Source organism: Gekko japonicus, unplaced genomic scaffold, assembly GCF_001447785.1.
Source record: "Gekko japonicus isolate JY-2015 unplaced genomic scaffold, Gekko_japonicus_V1.1 scaffold541, whole genome shotgun sequence".
Lineage (NCBI taxonomy): Eukaryota > Metazoa > Chordata > Lepidosauria > Squamata > Gekkonidae > Gekko > Gekko japonicus.
This window is the reverse complement of record NW_015170907.1, coordinates 689230-707643: the sequence shown is the minus strand read 5'-3', so window position 1 is coordinate 707643 and position 18414 is coordinate 689230. Positions and strand designations below refer to the sequence as shown.

The 18414-nt window shown below is 42.8% G+C and overlaps 1 protein-coding gene across 1 annotated transcript in view; it reads left to right on the top strand.

Moving 5' to 3' along the window:
- MCC (mutated in colorectal cancers) overlaps positions 1–18414 on the top strand; it is a 237797-nt gene that overhangs the window by 175160 nt on the left and 44223 nt on the right. The window contains exon 6 of the mRNA XM_015418649.1: positions 5938–6144. Coding sequence (XP_015274135.1) covers positions 5938–6144 — 207 coding nt within the window. The remainder of the gene's footprint in view (positions 1–5937; positions 6145–18414) is intronic.

Here is an 18414-nt window from a genome sequence, read left to right as displayed (position 1 = left end):
AACATTGAAAATGCATTCCTGAGCTGCATTTTGATGTCAGTCTTTACAGTATTCTTATTATGATGTAGTGCTGATGTTTTAAAATTTCCTGATGTAGGATCTCTCAATAAAATAGCTTGATATTTGAAGAAATGTAATCTTATAATTTTTGCATAGTTTAGCACAGAACATTTTAGAGGATGACCCGGATTCAGGATGTCTGCTTTCTGGATTTCAAGTTCCACAGTTTTGTATCCTGTTATGTTCATTATTGCCCTGCCTCCCTTATACACTGTTGTATATTATGGATGATGCCAGTGGCTCCATTTTCTCTTTCTTACTTCCCACATCTGAGGTCAAGAGAAATTCTGTCATTTTCCTTCCCCAGAAGTGGTTGCCCCTTTGGAGGCTCTGGAGCAGGCAGCCACTCCCTGGGGTCATATACCACAAGTGGTTATAGCTTGTAATAAATAGATAAAGAGATGTGGTCTCTTGTGAAAAACTATGGAGGATGAAAGAGGTTTTTAGACAGATTATAAAAGATTATTCATACAGGGTTAGTTAAGAAGTAATACTAACTATGGTTATATTGAAGAAACAGTAATTAATTGAATTACTTTGCTCAAAGAGAGAAGGAGTAGAAAAGAACAGAGTGTACAAATGTGAGGCTAGTAACTATAGTTTTGTCTCTTAACTAATTAACTCTTGCTTGCTTTCTTCACATCCCAAATCCCAACTTTCACTGGCATCTCTAAGGCACGGGTCGTTTCGTAGAAAAAGAGCTAGGGGAACTCATTAGCATAACTCATTAGCATATGCCACACCCCCTGACATCACCGGAAGTGTGTCATAAGGCACACCCCCTGACATCACCGGAAGTGTGTCATAAGGCCACACACCCCGCCCCCAATGGTCCCGGCCGCCGCCCATGAGGGGCCCGGCGGTGGACCTGCAAGGCCGGCGGGAGTGCGAAGGAGCGCCCACAAACGCCTCCCTGGCCCCAGGCAGGCAGGGGTGGGGAGAGGCAGGGAGGAAGCAACTTACCCTCCCTCTTCTCCTGCCTCCTCCTGGCTGAATGAGGGCCGGAAGCGGGGCGGCGGGAAGCAGGGGGCGGGGCTTCGTCATGTGCCCTGCCCCCCGTACCTCACCCGGGGGAACTATGATCCCCCGCGATCCCCCCCGAAATGACCTCTGCTCTAAGGTAATATTGGCAAAACCATGAAGAGACCATGAGCGACATCACTCCTGGTCTTCTAGTTTAACTGTATAATATAGCCAGAGTAGTTTGAGAGGGAGTTTGTGGTGCATATTAACTTCAGTATTACAGTGCTGGTAAATGTTTGACAGAGTTGAAATCCTGTAGTTTGTGCAAGTAAACATTTCCCTGGTTTGTACATAGAAAAAAACCTTGAATCAGAATAGGTTGACTGGCTGTGTACACTGTAAAACATCTTGCTTATTTAGGATACTATTTTTAGAGCAAGATAAAAATTATCTGACTGTGTGAGATTTCTTAAAGGGGAAAAAATTGTTGGTCTTACCTAACGATTCAATGAGCTACTCCCAACTTTTTGATGGAAACAAGAAATTTATAATCAAAAAGAGGTAGCAGATAACATATGTCTGACAAATTGTTTTAAGGTATATAGGAAAACCCAAGCAAGGCATTTCCTTACTGGCCAAGGTTCCAGTTACCAGATATGAATGAAATTTTCCCTTCCAAGACTTTTTAAGTAATCTGAGGGGAAATTCCACACTAGTGCACTGTTTTTGGCAGAATACATTGAATAGTGCCTCTACAACTTCGTCCTTTTAGGCAAATGTCACCTGCACATTAGTAAACAACACAACTAAAATGTTTTCTTTCTGTAAACTAAAAAGTTCATGGGCATAAAGCATCTGCAATAAACTATTGATTTTGCCATAGTGGTGCTAGTGAAGGAAAGTTGATGCTAGAAAACAGTGAAGTTTTTAGTTTTCAGTAGTTGGTGCAAACACTGGACCAACTGGAGAACATTTACCTCACCACAGACAGATGTATTCTTGGGCTTGGATCGTGAACCTAGCACACTTGCACTGTGCCCTTTTCCATTGTAGCAGCAATCTTCTGCTGTAGAGGAACACATTCCTCCAGGAGCAAGACCAACATTATTCAATGACCCAAAAAGCATACAGTACCAAGGAAAGTGCTACACAGTGGAGAACCACCTTTGCAATGGAAGAAGATAAGTACAATTGGAGGCAAGGCTTAGGATTCAAGCCTTGGTATTGAAAACAGCCCCCCAAATGCCAACAACATTAGTGGTAACAATTATCATTGTTGGCTGCGGTCACACGGAACAGAAGCCACACAAGTGAGACGGAAAACAGGCGGAGTTTCTGGGCGCGATCTCACCAGCACATCTGGGAAGCGTAGCACTCCCGTGGCTCAACCGAGGCTTCCAGCCGAAACTGCGTGGCAAAAAACTAGTACCTCGGAGGTACTAGTTTCCGGAAACTGCGGGGCAAGGGCGGGCGTCTGATCGCGTTTCCGGTGGCATCTGGCGCCCGCCCATGTCCCCTTGCAAATACGGTGGGTTTTTTGTCCAAGTCCCTGTGGATGCGCACACGCACTCAACGGAGCATGCGCATTTGTCGTGTACACACAAAATAAAAACAGTTTGCCGCGGCGCGCGCTTCTTCGTTGCGCGCTGGCTTGTCCTGTGATCAGCACCTCTCCCTTGCCATGGAACGTCCACGGTACCGCCACAGGACCTCCACGGGAGGTCTGATCGCGTAACCGCGCAGTAGTTTGCCCCAGGGCAAACAGCCACGCTTCTCCCCCGCAGTTTCCTGCCCGTGTGACCGGGGCCGTTAAATGTTATCCCTTACAGTTTGTCACCATTTTTGTTGGTTTTAAATGCCTTGGCTTCAAAAATTAGATATAGGTCCTTTCTGTACACACATCTAACTGTAGCTTAGTCCAGATAAGTCGGGTTGACTTCAGATCTGTGTGCCTGATCTCTGCACTATTCTTTTTTCTCCACTTTATTTATTGTGTATTTGTGTATGCGTTCTGCATCTACAATCTACAAATACAATCTTTTGCTTAATTTTGGTTGTGACGTCACTTGTGACCAGTGTGGGGTGGTGAGTCACTGGGAGACCTCTCCGTCAGTATCCTGGAGAGAAAGTGGAGGGGAGACGGCTGAAGGACTCATGGAGGGGAGGAGGGAGGGAGGGAGCCAAAATAGGAAGGGAAGGAGGTGCCGAGAGGGGGGAGGAAAAATGGGGACGGAGGAACAGAGAACGGGAGTGAAGAAGAAGCCAGATCGAGACACGCAGCAAGAGCCGGCCAAGGAGGGCAAGCCAGCACTGCAGGGCTGGGCAAGATGGGCACCTTTTCACTTCAGTGAAAGGAGAAGCCCGCCAGCCTCTCTGGCCCTTTTCACCCACACTCCTCCTGCTGCAACAAAGCCCCTGCTGTTGTCCAGGCCTCCTCCTCCTTTCCTCCCACCCCACCCCTCCCCTGAAAGCTGAGGAAGAGCCATACGGGCTGTGACTTCCCCGTTCCCCTTCCCTGGGCCTGAAATTGATGTGTGGCTTGCCAGAGAGAGAACCTAGAAAGTGGCCAGCTGGCAGACTTTTGTTTAGTTGGTGGTGGAGGGGTCAGGGAGAGGTTGGCAGGCTTCTCCTTTTGCTGCAGTGCTGCTCGGATTGTCCCCTTGGGAATGGGGCAGCGTCAGGCCGGAGGAGCCATGGAGGAGCAGGGCAGGCCACTTCACCCACACCTTTGGCGGCTGCCTTTGCCAAGCACTCACTGGGGAGTCTGGTGGAAGGAAAGGCGACTTTGCATGGGGATGCCTGGCCATCCTGCTTCACCACCCCAGACAGTATGAAAGTGGTGCCAGCATCTGCAAAGAGGATTGGAAAGTGTCCAATTTCCAAAAAAAACCCCCAGCAACCCAGAGCTAAATCAGCCAATAAGAATGTTGATGACGCATCCTTGATGCCTCAGCAAAGATGATCAAACTATGGTTCTCTTTATTATACAGGAGTAGAGGTGAAGAGGAAAAGGTTCGAAACCTGCAGGTGGGGCTTGGAGATCTGGCATTACTGCTGATCTCTAGGCTACAGAGAGCAGTTCCCCTGGAGAAAACAGCTCCTTTGGAGGGTGGACTATAGCATTATACCTTGTGGAAGTCTCTCCCCTTTCGAAACCCTGCCCTCCCCAGACTGCACCCCAAATCTCCAGGAATTTCTCAACCCAAAGTTGTTAGTCCTATGGGAGGCAGTGTTCTTAGAGGGATATTTCCCTTGCCTGCATACTCTCTTACTGCATTTGTTGCCAGAAATGATTGTGTGTTTGATAAATTTGCCAGAAATGCTTCCGGAACTATTTTAGTCAAGCTATTTTCATCATCTGATTTCTACTGTAGAAGATTTCCAGTGCTTTGCATTTGATTACTTATTCTTATTTCTTCATTTTTTCTTATTTCAAAAATTAAGTCCACTGTATACATCCTGACTCTTAAATGTTCTGTGAAGAATCTTGTCTTCTGAATCTTGGTTGATGGAGATCTGTGGACTTATTTTCAGAATTCATTTTATGTGAGAAACCGTTTGGCTGGTTCTTAGAAGTGATGGCTAATCCAAGAAGAACTCTAATAGTGTATTTGGTTTACTAGGTGGGTTGTAGAGAAGAAGTTGTAAAACTACTTGCAAACATTATGGTGGGTTTCACTATTTATTTTAATTTTTATTGATTTTATTGATTTTTATCTCACCCATTTGAAAGTAGAAATCCATAATCAATATCTTAGATGCTTTTCTATATGCAGAGCTACACAGTCAGTTTCTCCAAATGCACAGCTCTTTCTCGGTCACACATATGCTAGTGATTACACGGGGAAACATTTCTGTAGACTATGTTGTAAAATATAGTCCTGTGACTGAAGAAGTTGCTGCCAGTTATGTACAGTCTGGTTCACACATTTTCCATGTGCTTTCTCTCTCCTGCACGTGGCCAAGGTGAGCTCTATAAGCAATAATACCTCTTAGAACTAACATCAGTCAAAAATTGTTCAGCCCAATTAATCACTTCGGTATATGCAGAGAAGCTGCACTCCACAAGGGCCAAACCTGTAGCGATGGCAGCAACCACAGTTTTGCAGCCTGCCCTGTTCAACATAAAAAAATGAGGTAGTGGTCTGATTTTTATAATACAGGTTGCACAGGTATGAGAGAAGCAGACTCTTCCCCTACTGTTTACTTCCATGCTTTTCTCCCAGTCTTTCTTGGATATCAGTAGTCTACTATTGCCCCTTGCCTTGAACTGTGTGTGTATGAGGGAGGTTCAGCTCTTCTGCTGCAATTCTTAATCAAGATTTATCTGTACAGTGGATAGAATGTAAATTTAGTGGAGATTAAGGTTTGCTTGATCCCTTAGCATGGAGCAGAGAGAGTCTGATTTTGCCATATCCCCAGTCAGCTCTAGCGTTATAAGTCACTGAGCTGTTAAAGGGTAGGGGCCTGTCTGGTTAAAAGTGGCTTTGGTTTTGCTTAATTGGCCCTCTAAAACAGCTGTTCACTTCCTACATGAACTGATTAAGTGGAGTGCACTCTATTATACATTTTAGAGTTTAATTAGTGTATTTGATGTACTTTAATCCCAGTGAGCAAATGTGAGCTATAAATGCCAGTAGCATACTATAGTTTATATCAGTATAACATGATGTAAAATGTGATGATGAGGATGATGAGGATAACGAGGATGATGATTTTGTTGAAAAAATGCTTGTAGATTTTTTAAAAGTGACATTGCTGGAAACAAACATTATTTTCTAATAAAAATTGCCTGAATAACTTTAATGAAAAAGAACAGATTAGAATGTGTCTATTTAAGTTTGTAATTTGTTTAGTGCATCCATGTGAAATTATTGATCTCCTCTAATAGTCTGATTCTTTCCATTTTTGCAGACAGTAGAAGAAATCGAAGGTGTGCTAGGGCGAGACCTCTATCCAAATCTGGCGGAAGAGAGGTCTCGATGGGAGAAAGAACTGGCAGGCCTGCGGGAAGAGAATGAGAGCCTCACTGCAATGCTATGCAGCAAAGAGGAGGAGCTGAACAGGACCAAGGCCACCATGAATGCTATCCGGGAAGAACGAGACAGATTACGCAGAAGGGTAAGGCTGCCAGCCTCCTGCATGACACATGGATGTATGGAAATAGGCCTGACAGAATACAGGGAGCAGTAAGCAGACTCTGTCCTAATTTGCAGTTTACTTCTCTCAAGGGCCTTTGCTCCTGCCTCATTTGCTATTTTCATGCCCTTCTAACCAATGGTTTCTTCTTTCAACCGCCATCTTCTCTTTGATGGATACCTTTCTAGGACTGCTGAATGCCAGCTCTCATAAACAGAACTGTGCAAATGGAAAGGTCTGATGCTTAATTTGTCTTCCTTTAGGTACCACAACACTTGATGTTTGCAAAGAATGCAAATATAATTAATTTGGGGTATCTAAGGTATACAGTAGACTTACAGGAGCCCATATGTAACCATATCAATAGGGATCTCCACAAGAGAAAGATCAGCTTTTCCAACATGACAGGTCTTTGTGTTTCAGTAAGTTCTTTTTTTGATAATTTGGGAGGCCATAGTGGAATGATTCATTTCTGTTTTCATATTCTGGTTCTTTGTTAACTAAAGTCCTTACTGGTGATATGGACTCTGAATTAACAGAACAGAAATTATGGAAAGAATTTTATATGTGTGTATGTGTGTGTGTTGCATAAACATATGTAGACAATACAGAAAATAAAGAAAATATTGTTCTTCTCATTGAAGCTTTGCCCTGGATGTAAGTGGGAATTTTGTAGGCTAATTCCCCTTCCTGTATATTTTAATAATATCCTCTGTTGTCTAAGGAGCCTGTCCTTTGGATATTATTTTCTGAGCCTGTGATGCTCTTTTGTATATGTCATTAGATTGTATTGTTTGCTATTCTCATGCATGAATAACTCCCCTTTACAGTTTCACTCAGCAAAGATGTCTGGTCAGCACATTAAAGTGTATTTGTGTACTATTGAAAAGGTTACATATGTCATCTACAGTGTTGCATAATTAGGTACACAGTGGGTGTGCACCTAATTTATAGGTGTGCATAATTCCTTTTCTTTTTTATTTTTATCCCTCTTTTCCCCTCATCACCTGTGAGGTAGATTTGGCTTATAGATTGTGAGGGCCCATTGTCACCCAGAGAGCTTCCAAGGCATGACAGGAATTTGAACCTAGTTATCCCACTTCCTAATACAACACTCTAAGCACTGTACCACACCAGCTCTCAACAAAGCTTTTGAGTGTAGTTGTCTACATTTTTGTATATCCATCAATGTATGAGTCCTTTGTTTATGTTGTGTGTGCGCTCACGCGCATGTGCCTATCACCTTGTACTGAAAAAAAGCACTGCTGCTACTAATTTTTTAAAGAAGACTGTAAGGAGCAATATTATTCGCATCATGACCTCCTGATCTTATATTTGCTTCTACTTCTTGGCCAACATCTATGAAATTTTCTTGTGCCCTCTGAAACTGTGTACAATTTTATAGTCTGTAGGTTGATTTGGAAGAGTTTTAGTTCCATGTAATTTTGAGGGGTTTGTAAGGAAATTTGGTTGTGTTTGAGATCTACCTTAAATCTTTTTTTATGCTAGTAAAGGGGATGCACTCTCTTAACTTGCAACTAGCCTGCTGAAGAGGGTCACATGAAGGAATAGCCCAAGTGCTTCTGCTTTAAACTTCTAGCAATCGTAAACTAGCCAGTAGAATAGCTGGAGTTCATTACCAGTTCTGAAGAGAGCACCTTTTGTGCCACTCTCTACCTTACAGTCCTTTCTTCCTTAGTCGGTTCTCAGATCTTCAGTTTTTCATCCTCATCCCCAACAACTGATAATCGTGGAATGAATTAGCCTGCTTATGCAGACCTGCCTTTTTCCTAGTCATGAATGATATACTGCGGGGTGCTCTAGCCTTGATTTTGTTGAGACTTAATTACCAGAACACCCTGCCATAGTGAGAAAACAGTAGGAGTACAAGGAGTATGTAAGATAAATAAAGTAAGATGATGAACAGCTAAAAATATTTGAGTTGTGACCTAGGGATATAGTTGACTTCCTCTCTTCCTGTCTCCCTCCCCCACTCTTTTGATATGATGTACAGAGACATCAAATACTGTTTTATCTTTGTAGCAATGTTGTCTGAAATGGACAGTCTGTAAAGGTTCCAGTTGTAAGTAGGAAGGAAACCAGGTGTAATTTTCTCATTATTTGTGTTATGCTAGTTGTTTTCCAAACATGAATACATGTTTCATGGAAGGGGCTGTGGCTCAGTGGAAGAGCCTCTGCTTTCATGAAGAAGGTTTCAGGTTTAGTTTCCAGCATCTCCACTTAAAAGGACCAGGCAGCAGGTGATGTGAAAGACCTCTACCTGAGACAATGGAGAGTTGCTGCCAGTCTGAGTAGACAGTACTGACCTTGATGTTCTTGATGGCCTGATTCAGTATAAAGCCACTTCGTGTGTGTTTATGTGTGTTTTTGATTCCATGCTTGTATTTCAGAAGTCTCAGTAGGCTAAGCAGGCAAGTTTCAGAACAATGAAAAGTCTGTAAAGGCAGTAAGTGTTAGAATTCACCATTTTTGAATGTCTTCAGAAAAGAGCTGGTGTTAGTAATAATAATAATAATAGTTCAGTTATACTTTTTGCCACAATCTGGTCTTTGGTCTCTCAAGCTTTTTTAAAGGCTCATCCATCTTTGGTTCTGGTTCCTAAACTAAATGATATTATGACAACATAGTTTTATTGGCAATGTTCCCAAGGCTTTTCTCCTTGTTTTTGAAATTTTGAGATAACCTGCCTTCATCTGTTCATTTATTTGTTCATTTATTTTTTTAAAAAAAATTATTTATTTTGGAGCTGTCCTTGATATCCTTCCGTTCCTTGCCCAGCCAACCAAGTCATCTTCTGTCCCAGCCTTGCCTCTCCTTGGCTCACAAGCAGGCATCCATGCTCCTTTATAGATTCTTTTTCTAACTAGGAGCCAGTCTACTTTCGATCTGGCTTCCATCCCATATCTGTTGATTCTATAAGATATGGGCAGAGCATCAAAAGCAGTAGCAGCACAGAAACCAATGAGGTGTAGCTTTCCCTCCCTGCTTGTGGTTCTTTCTTGGAATGTCTTTTACACAGGTTCAAATATTAGAATGAGGAAAAGGAGATACTGAAGGAGGATGAAGGTGAGAGAAAGAAGGGGAACACACACATGCACCTGTGTATGGCAGATAGCAGACTATATTCTTGGGTGCAGACTTTCGGAAGCCACATTCTGGTCTTCACACAGAATGCTTCCTTGTGATTGAAAGTGGTTACAGTTTAGTGGCATTGCTTTCATTTCTTTGAATTGTTGACATAAGCATTTGAACTATGACAAAACATATGAAATCTAGGTTCCAGATTATTAAACACAGAATTGAAAACTATTTTGTGCCTTTTTCCTTCTTTCAGACTTATTGGAAGATTTCAGTCTTGTGATCTAAACCATACGTTAATTTACGGAACAGAGAGTTTATTTCCCCCTGGAGGAGTCTGTTTATTACAGCTATCCATGTCAGCCAGTCAGTGAACATTAGGGAACTTATTTGCATTTGTAATACAGTCAATAGCTGCCACACAAATAAATGTTTTCTTTGACCTACTAAATATTTCATATCTGCAGCCCTGAACCCAAGAGTCACTACAGATTATTTCCCCAGAGGGTGAGAAAGGAGCCCTGCTAAAATTTAGCTTTGGTTCTATACAGATTAAATTGGGTAGATAAAATAAGTTGAAGCTGAGCAGATCAATAGGGCTGTTACTTTAGCCCAATGTCTGTAATCAAACAAAGTGCTCTCAATGGGGTTTCAGAGGCTTGTTAGAGGTTTAATTAAATTAGATATTTAATGCATTCAGTTAACAGAGTGTCCTGCTTTGCAGTGCAATAACTAAGAAATGACACATGTATGGACTTTTATTTTTCACAGGTCATTAGTAAATGAGGTAATTACTTATTTCTGTAGGAAATAAGGAAACATGAGCAACATAAAAACTTGATGGAACTAATTGAGTTCCATTATTCCCTATAGGAGACTTTTTCCACAGGGCCTGGAGTAGCTGTTTTTCAACCAAATGATACAAGAATTGTAGTGAACCTAGGGCTGCCTGTCCACTAAAGACTGTCCAAGTCTCAAGCAAATTGAACCAAGTGGTTCAGGTCTGTGGGCCCCTGAACAACGTGTCTCCAGTTCTCCTTCTTGAAAAAAGGGCCTTGTCCTCACAAAGGGTAGGACATGGCAGGACATTGCGCCTATGGAAGATTCCCCGAATGCTTTCTTAAAGTACAGCAGCTTCATTACCTGAAAGTGGTCAAGCTTTAGGCTCAAGCAAACCTTTTTAGAAAGCCTCATCTATTGTTTGAGTGAATGAATCCAAAAGTTTTAAAATGCAAATTGTTAACAAATAAACACCATTATTAAAATGACATTAAATATAGACCAGTTAAGTGCTAAACAATAGCTGGTAGCACTTTTCCCTTGTGAATTTGGCCCCTGTTCATATTGGAACTGCATCCAAATTACCTTTGTAGTACTATATGTTGCACACTGAAAATGGGAATGGCTCAAATGACCCAGGGCTAGAGCAATAGTCAGAGAACGCTCATGTTGTATTCTTCTAGGCAACTCATCCATGAAGCGTGTGTCCCACATGGATCAATCAATCCCTGGAAATGTATTGACTTCAAATCAGAGAGCATGACTTACATTTCATAGATACAAGAAAGTATCACAAGCTATTCACATAATAATATTATGGGTCACAGCGCCTCAAAATTAGTGTTCAGGTCCAGGGTCTGCCTGTATTTAAAAATCAAATGAGAGCTGGCAGTAATTGGATTTCTCTTCAATTAAGCAGGCAGCCCAAGTTGATTAGATTTCAGTTGTATTGTATGCAACAATTATGGTTGTTACTTGTGTTACTGGCAGTACAGTACTAAGCGGAATTCACCCTTCTAAGACCATTCACTTCACTGAATTTAGAAGGGTATAAATATGTTTAGGATTGCACTGTGAAAGCACTTAAAGATATACTTTAGCAAATGCAGCTAATGATTTTTAGATATCAACTTAAAAAAAGTTTTTGAAAAGTTTGTCTCTTATGTACATGCTGATAAACTGTACCACACACAGCCTGTAGCATATACTTCTCAGATGGGTGCTAAACCTGAATCACCATGAATTAAAGTGTAACTGAAGGTATGTTCAGATATTTCTTAGAAGGCAGTGCATTTCTTCCCACATCAGCAAGAAAATTTGGAGCAGCAGACATCTTCCATGTGCAGAAGGCATTTTTGTGTTCCTAGGAAAGAGATCCTGATTTGTCTTTTAGAGGCGGCGAGTCTTGCTGCTTTTGTCCCATTTTTCAGTCTTCAGGTGGGTGAGCTCTCTCTTTAGAATGCTCACATATTAATCTGTAATTTGTGTGTATACGTTCACTTTTCTTTGTACTTGGCAACTGTTTTATGCTTCAAGGTTGTAAAAATGGATATTGGTTTGTATCTCTACCTCTGATGCAAGAGGCTTTTCCTCTGAAGGAAGGCCCCGCAATTAGCTGAGTAGTCTGGTAGGATACAGCCAGGTATTCTGCTCTAATCTTGGTGTTGCTTATAGGCTAATCTTGGTATATTCTCACCTGTTCATAAATATTCATGATCATTTCTTTTGTCACAGTCATAGAGAATAATAACCTACAGCCTTAAGTGCCACATAAATTTATATACTGTACTAAGAAGCTCAGTAGCACTTTTAAAACAAACAAACTTTATTTAGCATAAGCTTTTGAGAAGCACAGCTCTCTTAATCAGATGCATCGAGGGTATGAAGAAACTGGCCAGAGATATATAGGTGGTAAGGGAAGGGGGGAGAGGATGCAGAAAGTGCCATGTAAATGTAAAGCAGTTGCAAAAGTCATGAAAAAGGTAGGATGTGCAATCCAGGCTGGGTGTGACCCCTTCCTTCTATTGATGAATCTGAATGGAATACCTGAAAGGCAGTTACTTCTGGAAATGAGATAATCATCCAAAATCTCTATACAATCCAAGTCTGAGTGAGTCAAATTTACATATAAATTCCAATTCAGCAGCTTCCCATTGAATTTTGGTTTTGAAATGTTTCTGTTGAACTATGGTGACCTTTAAGTCCTTAATGGAATGTCCTGGTAGATTGAAGTGTTCTCCCACTGGTTTCTGGATATTGCCATTTTTTATGCCAGATTTGTGTCCATTTATTCTTTTGCGTAGAGGTTGGCTGGTTTATCCTATGTACCAGTCTGGATTGCACATCAGAAAAAAATATGAAACATTTAGGGCCCACAAAAAATTAATACATTTTACCTAAAACAAGGAAACAAAATGTTGAATTTAAAGTTATATCAAAAATAATTTTTAATATTGATATTATTATAGTGGGAAGGGCCCATAAAGGCAAAAGTGCTTAGGCCCCACAAATGTCATAATGCATTCCTGACTGCGGCAGAAACGCCGATGCCCCGTGGCAGTGCCTGCCAGCATTGATTGAGGACCTTTTTTCCCATTTGGCTGCCATGTAACTTTCGCCATGTAACTTTCCCCTTAGGGAGGCAGCTAGTTGTGCCACTGTTGGTGCCATTTGGCTGCCATGTAACTTTTGCCATGTAACTTTCCCCTTAGGGAGGCAGCTAGTGGTGCCACTGTTGTGCCGCGGCCAGCATGGCGGCACAAGCACAACAGAGGATTGCTCTGCCCAGATAGCTTTGGGTTCAGCCATGTTGTTATCTGACTTCATTGCCTTATCTGGTTGCTCCTTCGTAGCTCAGTTGTCAATGTAATGTTGTTGCCTCTTGCAGTATGATAGGTAGCTTAAAATGCACAATATAAAGGTCACGAATGGAGTCTTCTAATAAAAGAGAATCGAAGAGTAAACTTCAGGATTATTTTCCTCCTTTAGGAGGAAATTAAATAATTTACATTGGAGCTCAGTCATGTTAATTTGGACCAGAATAATGTATCCAATGCTTTTTATATTTTACCTATGTTATATAGTATGTTGCATATCCCCCCCCCCCATTTTTAAGCGCTTTATTCACCTCTACTATCACTGGTATTAATCAAAATGTGGGAGGAGAGCCATTACATGACTGCGGGAAACAAAAGGACTTGAATTTCAAAGAGGCATTTCCCATTAGGTATCTGACTCCTGTCCACCTTAGGAATTCTCATAGTTTTTCTGGAAGCCCCAAAATTCTGGGTAACTTGGTATTATTAGTTGAATATTCCTCCTCTGTTTTCTTCCTGGAATCATTTTTAGGTGTATTACTTCTCAACTTTGTTCATTCAGTTGTCTCTAAACCATTCATTATTTTTTGGTTTATAGTCATCGTGCTGAAGTCTTGCAATAGATTCTAAAGCAAATAACAACATAACCAGTTAAAATCTGATCAAGTGACCACATCTTAACAGATCCTTAAATCCTCAGCCCTCTACCAGTTAAACTGCACTCAAATGTTATCCACAAACAAAATGTTTAGTAATACTGGTAAAAGATTCTTGATTGGGCCTTGTGCAACTCTGCTGGGAAAGAAAATTCCATATTTTGATGGGCAGCAATTGTCTGTGTACCCTGCTTGGCCTTTCCTGGCTTATTCCAGTGCACAGGTGAGAATATTTCCAGGATATTATGCCTGGAGCAGTTGTTCAGCAGCTCCACGCAGACACTGACAGCCAAGTATACCAAGCTGTCAGCAAACCCATAATCTAGCAGGGATTACATGGATATGTCAGATGGGGTTTATACATTATTTTTATTGAATTGTTGTTAGAAGACACTAAGAGAGCAGTGTAGACATTTGAGCCCTGGTGTAATGTTTGTAGCTACACATTCCTATTGGGAGGTAAGCAGCTGTATCCTGTCCTGGAAGAAGTTTCTTGTTAAACTTCAAAGGAAGCCTGCATAACCGTACATGTTATTTGAATAATCTCTAGGTTAGAAAAGCTTCAGCCTCATTTTTCTTAACACCATTTTCTGCATGAAGATAAAGAGGATTATTTCCATTTTCACTCTTGGTCTGTTTTCCCTCAGGAGATTACACCATGTATAGAGCACTTTCTTCATTTCTTCTCTAGCTAATTTTGCTTGGCTCAGAATATTTGCATTTCTTGTTCTTTCTTCTTAAAGTTTTTTATACTTGTGATGAAGTGACTTCATCACACAGCTTTTATATATCTTCGGTGTTTTAAACATGTGCATTCGTTTTTAATATGTAAAGTGAATTCTGTACCTTGACAATGTAAAATGGGAGTTTATTTGTTAGATTGGTTAAGTGAGTAGCAAAGCATCAAGGTAAATATAGAAACATAGAAGCATAGAGCTGGAAGGGATCTCAAAGGTCATCTTGCCCAACCCCCTGCACAATGCAGGAAATTCACAACTACGTCCCCCTCACTCTACCACTGACTCCTGCTGTATGCTCAGAGGATGATGAAAACCCTCCAGGATCCCTGGCCATTATGGCCTGGAGGAAAATTTTGTCCTGATTCCTAAATGGTGATGGGCACTTCACTGGGCATGTAGGAAAAGATCACAAGAAGTGAGCACTGGCTCATCCCTTCCCGTGCTCTCTCATAATCTGCCTAAATTCACAGAATTTGCATTGCTGTCAGATGGTCATCCAGCCTCTACTTTAAAACCTCCAAAGAAGAAAGCCTGTTTCATTGAAAAAAGCCTGTTCCACTGAGGAACTGTCCTAACTGTCAGGAAGTTCTTCCTAATGTTTATCTAGAAATTCTTGATTTCATTTCAATCCATTGGTTCTGGTCCAACCTTCTTGGACAACCGCAAACAACTCCACTCCATCCTCTATATGACAGTCCTTCAAATAGTTGAAGATGGCTATCATATCACTTCTCAGTTATCTTCTTGCCAGGCTAAACATACCCAGCTCCTTCAAGCTTTCCTCACAGGACTTCCCTCACAGGACCTCATAGGACTCACTATCTTCATTGCCCTCCGTTTGTCTAGATCCTTCTTAAACTCTGGTGCCCTAAACTGAACACAATACTCCAAGTGAAGTCTAACCAGACCAGAGTCAAGTGATATCATCACTTCATGTGATCTGGACACTGTACTTCTGCTGATGCAGCCCAAAATCACATTTGCTCTTTTAGCTACCACATCTCACTGCTGACTCAAGTTCAGTGTATGGTCTACTAGATCCTTTTGGTATGCACTACTGCTGAGACAAGTCTCCCCCATACAATAATTTTGCTTTTTATTTTTCTACCTAAATGCAGAACCTTACATTTACCTCTGTTGAAAATCATTTTGTTAGTTTTAGCCCAGTTTTCCAACCTGTCAAGATCATCCTGTATCTTGACTCTTGTCTTCTACTGTTTTCGCTACCCCTATCAATTTAGTATTATCTGTAAATTTAATGAGCATCACCTCTATTCTTTCTTCCAAGTTATTTATAAAGATGTTGAACAACACAAGGCCCAGGGCAGGTACCTGAGGCACTCCACTTGCCACTCTTCTTCAAGAGGATGAGGAACCATTAACAAGCACTCTTTGGGTATGATCTGTCAACCATACCTAGAGACAAAAAGTGCCAAAACCTAGCCTAATTTTTTTGGCGAACTACAAGGTCAAGTGCTTCCCATTGGGATCTAACAAATGCAAGCTTCTTTTCCTTCAGCAAGTTTTAATAGGTTGATCTCAATGCCATTATCTGAGCAGAGGGTATCCCCCCATTAGTATAGCGTGCCTGCCACAACTGTCTTGTCAATTTATTCCTGAATTGTCTACATTCCTGATCCTCTTGAGGTAGTATTTGAGGGGTTTACTCTGAACCAAATAGGGCCTAAGAAGATTTATTATATCTTCAAAATACTTAATCACGTTGGAGTCCTCCATCATTATTTGTTGCCTCAGATGCCAAATGTCTTCTCTCTTCATTATTTTGGCTATATCGAGGTTTAGTTGGACAAACTACCTTATTCTCCTCTCACCAACAAGTACACCATTGGCTGTGTTCAATGACTGGCCAGAGAGGGGAATTATTGGGGAATTTAGAGTTAGACTAATTGGACTGTGATCACTCTCCGATCTGTCTACTACTGCAAAGCAGAGAGTATAGGGCAGGAGGGAAGATGAAATTAAAATGTGATCTATTGAGCCAAATAAATAGGTGTGTGTCCCTTGGAAGGAGTCAAACCTGGTGCTATGTAGGCAGTGGAGGTGGTGAGTTGAAAACAGTTCTAACAGTTTGACTCCAGCATAATTAATGGTTGTATCCTTAGACAGATGGTATCAGTCATTTTATTGGGAGTGATATTGTCCTGTAGATGGTCCAAGGCTAGTTCAGCGGTATCAGTGCCATGCAAGATTATGGCACATTTTCCGGGGACTGTCCCTGACCCCACTGTTGTCCCCACCATTGGTGGTGGTGGTAGTGGCAGCCCCTATATGAAAGCCTGGCGGAAGAGCTCCGTCTTGCAGGCCCTGTGGAACTGCATAAGGACCCGCAGGGCCCTGATCTCCTCCAGGAGCTCATTCTACCAGGTAGGAGCCGCCACTGAAAAGGATCTGGCCCTGGTCGCAGCAAGCTTTGCCTCCTGGGTGCCTGGAATCACCAGGCGGTGTTGTGTCCCTGACCGAAGTGCTCTTGGGGGTATATGTGGGGAAAGGCAGTCCCTCAGGTAAGTCGGACCCTGGCCATGTAGGGCTTTAAAGGTAAGTACCAGCACTTTGAAGCGGATTCGGTATGCTATTGGCAGCCAGTGCAGTGCTTTCAGCCCAGGCCGGATGTGCTCCCACTTGGGGAGACCCATCAGCAGCCTGGCCACCGCGTTCTGCACTAGCTGCAGCTTCCGGATCTGTGACAAAGGCAGCCCCATTTAGAGAGCGTTACAGTAGTCTAACCTTGAGGTGACCGTCACATGGATCACTGTAGCCAGGTCATCGCGGTCAAGGAAGGGAACCAACTGCCGAACCAGCCAAAGATGGTAAAATGCAGATCTGGCAGTGGCTGCCACCTGGGCCTCCATAGTTAGGGAGGGATCCAGGAGCACTCCCAAACTCCTAACCTCCGATGCTGGCACCAATGGCGCCCCATCGAAAGTCGGGAGAGGGATCCCCAACCCCGAACTGCACCGACTCAGGCACAGGACCTCTGTCTTCGCTGGGTTTAGTTTCAGCCAGCTCAGCATGAGCCACTCCGCCACGGCCTGTAATGCCCAGTTCAGCTCTTCTGGGTCGGAGCCCAACCGGCCACCCAACATCAGATAGAGCTGGGTGTCATCTGCATATTGATGACAACCCAGCCCATACCTCCTGGCAATCTGGGTGAGGGGGCACATGTAGATGTTAAACAAGCACTGCCCCCTGAGGCACACCACACTCAAGTGGGTGCCTCCGGGACTGCTGTTCCCCTATCACCACCCTCTGTCCCTGACCTTGGAGAAAAGAGGCAACCCATTGAAAAGCGAGCGTATCCCCATGTCGGCGAGATGGTGGGTCAGCAACTGGTGGTTGACCGTATCAAACGCGGCTGACAGATCTAATAACAACAGTGCCGCCACACCGCCTTGATCCAGATGCCTCCGGAGGTCGTCAGAAAGGGCAACCAGCACTGTCTCCATCCCATGGCCCGGGCGAAAGCCGGACTGGAGTGGATCAAGGACAGAAGCGTCATCCAGAAAGCTCTGAAGCTGTGTCGCCACCGCCCTCTCAATCAATTTGCCCAAATAGGGCAAATTAGACACCGGCCGATAGTTGGCCAATTCAGCTAGGTCCAGAGTTGATTTTTTTTAAGAGAGGACAGACCATCGCCTCCTTGAGTGCCTCAGGGAACCACCCCTCCAAGAGGGACTTGTTGACAGTCTCCCTTATGGCACCTCGGAACCCCTCGTGGCCCGCTTTGATGAGCCAGGAAGGGCACGGATCAAGGCAGCATGTGGTTGGTCGCACAGATACGAGCAGTCTGTCAACTTCCTCCAGACTGAGTGGGTCAAAACATTCTAAACCCTGCGAAGACATGCAATGGACCTCAAGTTCACTCACTGTTTCAACTGTGGCGGGGAGGTCACGGCGGAGTGCCATGACTTTGTCCGTGAAATAGCTTGCAAAAGCCTCACAGCAAGTATCCAATTCCCTACTATTTTGTCTGCCTTGTCACTTGGCTGTTGCAAGCTGTACCACCCACACGCCCCCTTTCCAGTCCAAACATCATTTTGAGGTCAGATCAGCTGTATTTTAGTAATTTTGTTCCTTTTTATCTATATATCTAATAATCAAGTGGCCCCGTGAGTGCGGATCGCTAAATCCGCACTCCGGGGC